At 50.5% G+C, this 7,974-nt stretch overlaps 1 protein-coding gene across 1 annotated transcript; it reads left to right on the top strand.

The window, feature by feature from the left end:
- Nucleotides 1-388: 388 nt before the first annotated feature.
- Nucleotides 389-6,818, top strand: LOC106900069 (pericentrin-like; the record flags this gene model as incomplete). Its single annotated transcript, XM_014962038.1, has 6 exons — nucleotides 389-404; nucleotides 2,026-2,082; nucleotides 3,854-4,021; nucleotides 4,962-5,129; nucleotides 5,598-5,765; nucleotides 6,792-6,818. Coding segments are annotated over exons 1-6 (604 nt in total), but the record flags the coding sequence as incomplete, so codon positions are not given.
- Nucleotides 6,819-7,974: the final 1,156 nt, after the last annotated feature.

Raw genomic sequence — 7,974 nt, 5'->3', positions numbered from 1 at the left:
CCTCTGCAGAAGCCCTTCCAGTCCAGAGCAGAAGGCATGGTCTCCCGGGTGGGGTGAGTTGGGTCAGCAGGGTGTACCTCATTGGCGACAGCCACGTCCTACCCTAGCCCAGGTAATTGCTGGAGTTGGTAGAAGAAGGCTTTCCACGGGACAGGCTCAGGTGAAGTCGCTGAGGGATTAACATGTGGCTTCTGGGATTCCTTTTCACTCTTTGACTGCAAGGGAGGGTTTGTCACCCTCTTGTGGGACTGACCACTTCAGAAGTACAGGGAAACACCAACAGCAATCTGCCGCTGGCCCACCGCAGGAATAAACCTTCTTCACCCTCCATTCTCTTGCAGGCAGTAGCTTTCCATCTCCTCAGGTGACATCCACAGGCAGAAGGGAGATGTCTCCCCGTGCAGGTGAGAGGCTGGATTTACCATGCTCTCTGCAGGAGAAGGAAGGGAGGAGGGTGGGATCAGTAGACTTTTCTTGTGGTGAAAGAGGAGGGTTCATTCCTCGGCATCTTGCGGTCTCATGCTCCAGGGGGGCTTGTTGTCCATGCTGAACTTTTCTCCCAGGACTGAGAGTGGTGCCTCCCATCTTCAAAAGGGGTTCACCATAGACTTCCTCCTGTGTGGCCTTAGTTGGATACGGGTCCCATCTCCTCTAGTCACTGCCAATGGTTCTAGCTCTGTGGTCACGGAGGGTGCTGGCGTCCTCAGCCCCGCTCTGGGCTGCCTCTGTGCACTTGGTTTTCTCTGTAGGGTGGAAGCTTGAGGGAGGCCCTGCCAAGCATGGAGAACCTGGGCTGGTTTTTATGCCTAAGGGGCCACCACAGCACCCTGAAACTGTTGCTCTTGGAGTGGCAGGACTAAGCGTTCCCTGGTGGCTTTCCCGAGCTCACAGACTTGCTTCTCTCGAGCTTTGTGCATTTGGCTTCATCAGTGCATGTGTCAGGAATGGGCCTGCATCCAGAGAGGTCCCATGAGGGCTGACTAGTGCTGATGGAAAGACCACCATGAACACCCAAGGGAAGGAAGACTTATAGCTCCTGAAGCTGTGTCAGATAGGGCTGGGGGTCAGGCATCTCTGGACATTGGTAGACCCCTCTTGACACTGGTATGGGTAACTTTGGCAGAGGCTCCTGGTGGCATTTTGACTTTTCTCGTATCTGGCACTTTCACCACCCCACAGACTGCCCTTCCAACAGCCTCCGGCAGCTGTTTTGTTCTTGCTGGCATTCCCATGCAGATGTCCTGGTGCACATGGTGCACACTAGAAGAAGGATGCCTGGAGGAGCAGTGTGCTAGGCCCAGTGGTGGGCTGACCCACAGCAGAGTGGGACAGGCTGGATGGTGCTGAATCCCATCCTGCCCGGGATGTAAGGCCAGCTCTTCTCCTGCAGCTTTTTTTTTTTGTGACCCGCTAGCAGGAGCATGCTCTTCCCTTGGGGAAGGCTTGTGATGACCATGCCCTGGGCTCTTTCTTAACAGCATGCCTTTTCCTGGAAGAGAGGGAGTTTTTTTGGCACTGCACTGACATTGACCACCTGGGTGTGAGATCCTCCTGGTTACAGATAAGAGGTTTCCTTGGTTTTCTTTCTACAGGCCCCATGCATGGAGGAGAGCATTCCCTGCAGTAGGGACAAGGAGCAGATTCTGTCCTGGGAGGTTCTGGGAGGAGATGTGAGGGAGCAGAAGCATCCCTATGTGGGGTGGCAGGAGGGGAAGGGGCAGAGTGAGGCCCCTGCAGTCTACCTGGGAAAGACCACGTGCTGCTGCCCATGACCTCTGTGGCAGCTCAGGCAGCTCATTGGCACAGGAGGCCTGCACTGGGGCTCCGCGGCAGGACACGGTGATCAAAAAGCCCCACAGCACTGCTGTCAGGTTCTTGGTTTATAAGACCTCAAGTTGCTTGGGTCATCTGCATGATGCATTCTTTCCCAAAACCTTTTCAGTATGTTCTTGTGCTTCACGAGGGAAAGATATCAGTTAAGTTTCCCTTTTTTACCTGTTTTTTCCATATGCATCTACTGACCAGAACTTGAGACTGAGAATCGCAACGACCAAGAACGAAAGAAATGCTTTGAAGGCCAAAGTAAGTACAGCGAGTCCAGGGTGGGACCTCAGAGAGAAACAAAGTCTGTGGAGGTCTATCAGTCTGAAAGCTTCTTCTTTTTATCCCTTTTTTTTTTTTTTTTTTTTTCTATGAATGAGCTGCCCAGAACCTGAGACTAAGCAATACATTGTCAAAGAACTAAAGAAATTCTTTGAAGGCCAAATTCAGTAGGCCAGATCTCATTCTCTTGTCAGGCTACCAAGAGATGAGTAGAGTGAGACTCTGTGTGAGCTTCTCTCACCTCCTCTGGGAAGCAAAGGACATTCTTCACCCTAAACCCTCTTGCAGGCATGCACATACAAAATCCAGAGCTGTTGTCCAGGGGCAAAAGGAAAATGCCTTTCTGTGCAGGTGAGTACCAGGACTGATCCACACTACCTGGAAACAAAAACCTGCCTAGCCAGAAGACAATCTGGAGGCTTACCCTGCATGAGGGTGCACCACAGTGATATGAAACAAACTCACCGCTCCAGAAATTCCCACTTCCAAAGGCCTCTGGCAAGTCTTTTGTCATTTTGAATATCCCCATCCAGATGTCCTGGTCCCCAGGTACTAGTGTGCAGAGCTGCCCAGGCAGTGTGCTTTTCCCATCACAGACCAGGGCAGCCTGGACTCTATTGAATCCCTTCCTCTCTAGGTTCTAAGACAGGCTGTTTCCCTGCCCCTGCTCTTTCCAGGTTGGATGCTTGACAGGGGGATCTTCTTCCCTGAAGGAACATTTCAAAATTATCATGCCCTGGTCCCTCTTCTATGGCCGTGTCTTTGGTTAGTGAGGAAGCAATGGGGTTAATTTTAATTTTGTCTCAACTCACCAGCAGCACAGGAGCGTGGGGCCCATGTGGGACTGAGCTAATTGTTTCATGAGAGTATCACGAGCTGCTCGGTTATCTACTTGTCTCTATTGCATTTTGGAGCCGATCAAGGAACTTTAGATAAGGTTCTCCAGGCGCTTTTCTGTCTCTTTGCAGAGCTCTGCTAGGGCTTCAAATATCTGCCGCCACACTACTAAGTGTTGAGCTGCAGCTTTATCTGTCCCTGCAGCAGCGTCTCAAAGCTTTTCACCAATTTGCTCCCACACCTCTTTGTCAAGGGTGTCGGTCTCGGGAGAGCCCGGAACATTTTTTCGTACCCAGTCTAAGGAAGTTATTAAAGACAGGGTAGGTACAGATCGGTTTTGAGCTTTTAAAATACACTGTAATACTTCTAGATCCCTTTGCTGCTCTGTGGGCAGTGTGCTTCCCTGCTCCTCTCTCAGCAGAGTGTTCCCCATAGTTCCCGATCGCTCAGCTCTGTCCTGCAGAAGGCGATGAGCCGGCGGTGAAGAAATCCTGGAGGCAATCCCTGGTTCCATCGGGCTGCGCTACCGCTCCGGACGGCTTTAGTCTCCTGATTAATGCCCCACGTTGGGCGCCATTTGTAGCGTATGAAGGCACGGACCCCGGTCGGTGATACAACCAGAATCGTTTATTATAACCAACCGGTAGCTTATATAGTACCAGTGGATCTTCTTTCCCAACTGACACAGCCCCGCTACCCCCAACTGCCAGGCGGGTGGAATTCCCCTCCATCAGTCAGGGGCGCCAGGCATTGTTTACAGGCCATCTGGAGATGCTCCTGGGTCATCTTCTGCCACTGTTCCTGCTTCTTCTTCTGATCTCTGCTTCTTCCACAATACTGTTAACCCCCTGTTCTCCCACAACCTCAGAGGAGGCAAGATCATTCTCCCACTGATAGTGGTCTTTCTTCACAGGAAGGACAGTGGAAGCAAACACAGCAAGGGCCCTGGATTCCTTTCGAGAGAAGGACCTCCAGCAGATCTCTCAGCAAATGGAAAGGCTGCAGACAGCTTTTCAGAACATACCAAGGTCAATACAGAAGGACCTGGAGAACCTCAGAGCCGACCTCGAGAACCAATTTGGTGAGCACAGCCATTGGCAAGAAGGCCTTCACCTCTCTGTAGGAAAATGCTTGCTCATATATATATATCTCTATCTGTTCCTTGAACTACCATTCTGTGTCTCCTGATTATGCTTGGGGTTGGACAGATGTTACTTTGCAAGTACCTCGTGTCCTGTGTCCCTGAGAAATCTCCTAGTGTCAACTGCAGGGGGTCAGGGTCCCTCTCCTTTCCCTCGTCTTGGAAGGGAGTGCATACCACGGGCTCTCAGTGACGCTGAGAAGAGGTGATGGTGTCTACCTCCAAGTGCTCCCTCCATCTCTCTCTCGCTGTGTCCATTCACCTTCCTCATGACCAACCATCTTGTCTCTGACAGCTCCCCGATTCAGGGGGGGAAGATGGTGGGGGTGATGCCAGGCCATTGTTCTGTCCAGCTGTCATTTGTCAAGCTTTGAGGAAGGCTCACAGGGCCCGTGCTCTTTCCCATTCCTCCAGCACTCAAGCTGTCCAAAGCAGTCAAATGGAGGTGGAAGGCTCTTCCCACTTCCCCAGAGCCCATGTGCCCTTAGCGCCTGGGAGGTGCACGCCTGAGGGAGGGCAGGATTCAGGCAGGGAGAAAGGCCCAGAGTTAGAGCTGGAGGGAGGAAGCTTGGTCTCAGCCCTTGGGCAAGCCCTGCTCTCCTGCCCCTGCCGCAGGACTGCCCAATGAGTGTTGGTGTGCCTTCTGAACTGCCACCACCATCTTGCCTTGGAGAGTGTCTTTTTCTGAGAAAAAAATCATAATGACCAGCACTGTTGATGCCCCAATGGGCTCTGGGGCTGGGTCCTCGTGGGCAGTGAAACAAGTTCAGCTGCTTCTTGGTCCTTTCTAAGAGGAAAGGCCTTGTGCCAAAAGCAGTAGAATGCCTCAGGTCAGGGGAGGCAAGGTCATTGTCTCACTGACACTGGTCTTTTTTCACAGGAAGGATGATGGAAGCAAACACAGCAAAGGCCCTGGATTCCTTTCGAGAGAAGGACCTCCAGCAGTTCTATCAGCAAATGGAAATGCTGCAGACAGCTTTTCAGAACATGCCGAGGTTAACACAGCAGGACCTGGAGAACTTCAAAGCCAACATGGGGAACCAATCTGGTGAGCACAGCCATTGACAAGAAGGCCTGCACCTCTCTGTAGGAAAATGCTTGCTCATATATATATATCTCTATCTGTTCCTTGAACTACCATTCTGTGTCTCCTGATTATGCTTGGGGTTGGACAGATCTTACTTTGCAAGTACCTCGTGTCCTGTGTCCCTGAGAAATCTCCTAGTGTCAACTGCAGGGGGTCAGGGTCCCTCTTCTTTCCCTCGTCTTGGAAGGGAGTGCATACCACGGGCTCTCAGTGACACTGAGAAGAGGTGATGGTGTCTACCTCCAAGCACTACCTCCATCTCTCTCTTGCTCTTTCCATTCACCTTCCTCATGACCAACAGTCTTGTCTCTGACAGCTCCCCGATGCAGGGAGGGAAGATGGCGGGGGTGATCCCAGGCCATTGTTCTGTGCAGCTGTCATTTGTCAAGCCTTGAGGAAGGCTCACAGGGCACCGGTCTTTCTTCACAGGAAGGATGACTGAAGCAAGCACAGCAAGGGCCCCGGATTCCTTTCAAGAGAAGGACCTCCAGCAGATCTCTCAGCAAATGCAAACACAGGAAACAGCTGTTCAGAACATGCAGGGGTCCACAGAAGAGCACCTGGATATCCTGAGAGCAGACATGGAGCGCCAATTAGGTGAGCATAGCCATTGCCAAGAAGACCTCCATCTGTCTGGTAGATTTAGCTCATCTACAGACAAACCGTCCCACTTGCTAGGCCTCTGCACCTCCTGAACACAGAAGGGGTTGGAGAGACCCTTCTTGGCAAGTAGCTCACATACTGCAGCAGTGAGACACGTCACTACAAAGGTGTTGAATGAGGGTTGTCAAGGTCTGTCTTCCCTCCCTTTTTTTTTAAGGCAGTGAGTACCATGGGCCCCTGTGACTCGCAGGTGTGGAGAATGTGTCCACCTCCAAGTCTTGCCTCCATCTCTTTCCTTTACCCACTCACATTCCTCTTGACCAAGCCACTCCTCTTCTACAACCCATCCCTTCTGGCAGGAAAGATGGAGACGTGTGACTTCACCCTTCCGTCCTGCCCACCCGGCTCAGCCCTTAGGCAAGCCCTGTTCTCCTGCCCCTGCCTCAGGAGTGCCCAATCCATGCTGGTTTGTCTTCTGAGATACCACCACCATCTTGCCCTGGGCTGTGTCCCCTTCCTGATTAAACAGCTCATGAACTGCACCGTTCATGCTCCAGTATGATCTGGGGCTGGGTCCTCCTGGGCAGGGAAAAAAGTTCAGCTTCTTGTTGTTCTTTTCTAAGGGGAAAGTCCCACCTGTACATGGTTCCAATAAAGTGCTTTGAACTCTTCACACCGTACGGCAAACCAGAGATGCCTCCTTCAAAGACAATAGTGTCTCTATCCCTTCTCCCTTGCCATCAGCATAGCATCTTCTTTTTACTGCTCCAGAGTTCCTACCGATGTTCTAGATCTTGTTACAATCTTTGCTGCTAAAAGACTGAGCATCCTGGTCACCTCAGGCCTTGCTCTCTTTGGAGGATGGCACCAGGCCTTTTGATGTCTTTTCCAACTTACTGAACAAGCACGTTACTATGGGAGAACACAGTCTCTTTGGTCAGCAGCATAAGTTTCTTAGTACACAGGAGAGTATCATGTTTGCAAATGCACCTATTGCCTGTTTTTTTCTTTTTCCCACAGAGCTTTTCAAAATGCAGCGCTACAAAGGTAAGCAAAAGGGAGATGATGCATGTGAGTACTCCGAGTCTGAAAGTGGTCCTCAAAAAAGTATCTGACAAGCTCAGATAGCTGGTTGAAGAGCAAACCCCTCAGGGGAAAGATTGTGTGATAACTGTTCTCTTTGTTGTGTGCTGCCAAAGACCCTGTGTATGTCTGGCAGGAGCCATTTTAGCTGTGGGGAGCAGGGATGACCAGCTTGCATTGGCCACTTCAGCTCCTGGCTCCCACTCCTGGTGTTGCCCTTTTGGTGTTTCAGGAAAAGGGTCTTGAGCTGATGTTTCTCCACTACAGGAGCAACCTCTTCTTCTGTAAATCTGAGCTGAGCTACAAGACCTTAGTTCACAACATTGCACCTTGCTGGTTCAGAGTCAGGTGTTTCTTACATTGATGAGTTGGGTAAAGTGAGGAAAGAACCATTTACTCATCACTGTGGCAGTGAAGATCACTCTTCCATTCTAACCCATGTGAAAGAAGCACCCTGGACTGGTGCTGTCCTAGTTATTGAGGAGAATCTATTTAAAGTTTGAAAATCATCTTCCAACTTTGCTAAGGAGTTAATCATGACACCCAAATGAAATTCCAGCTGGGGTACCTCTATTTTGGCATACATTATACCTGCATACACCATGGGTTAGGGAGTGTGCTCTCCCTGTTTCCCACCCTGGTCTCTCCCCCCACCCAGCCCCTCCCCAAACATTTGCACTTCCTCAACCATCACTCCTAATGGGCTCTCTTCCCGTACATGAGTTTTAAGCAAAGATACTGAAAGATTTGTGTCTTTGTTTTCAGTATTTATATCTTATGAGTGTCTGAATTTATTTCCAGGTGGGTTTCATATGCTGCAGGGCTGATCAATTATCTGACCAGCTTCCTCTTCAGTTTCTATCATAGAGAATTTATTTTGGCCAATTTTATTTTGTCAAATAGTTTTTGCTGTTGAACAATATTTGCTCAATAGTCTTGGAAAAGTCAATTTTGATCCTGGCATTGCCCAAAGAGGAGCTGTCTGGTCAACTTCCAGTCCTTTTCCTCAGACCATCCCCACAGAAATTCAAAGATGGAGGGAGAGGGCATTCAGCCCCACAGCCTCCTCCTTGGTGCAGAAGGCTGGAGTCACAGGAACATTGGCTGAGGTCCTGTCCTT

Source organism: Calidris pugnax, unplaced genomic scaffold (genome assembly GCF_001431845.1).
Source record: "Calidris pugnax isolate Ruff unplaced genomic scaffold, ASM143184v1 scaffold1142, whole genome shotgun sequence".
In the NCBI taxonomy this organism is placed as follows: domain Eukaryota; kingdom Metazoa; phylum Chordata; class Aves; order Charadriiformes; family Scolopacidae; genus Calidris; species Calidris pugnax.
This window is presented reverse-complemented; position numbering and strand designations above follow the sequence as displayed.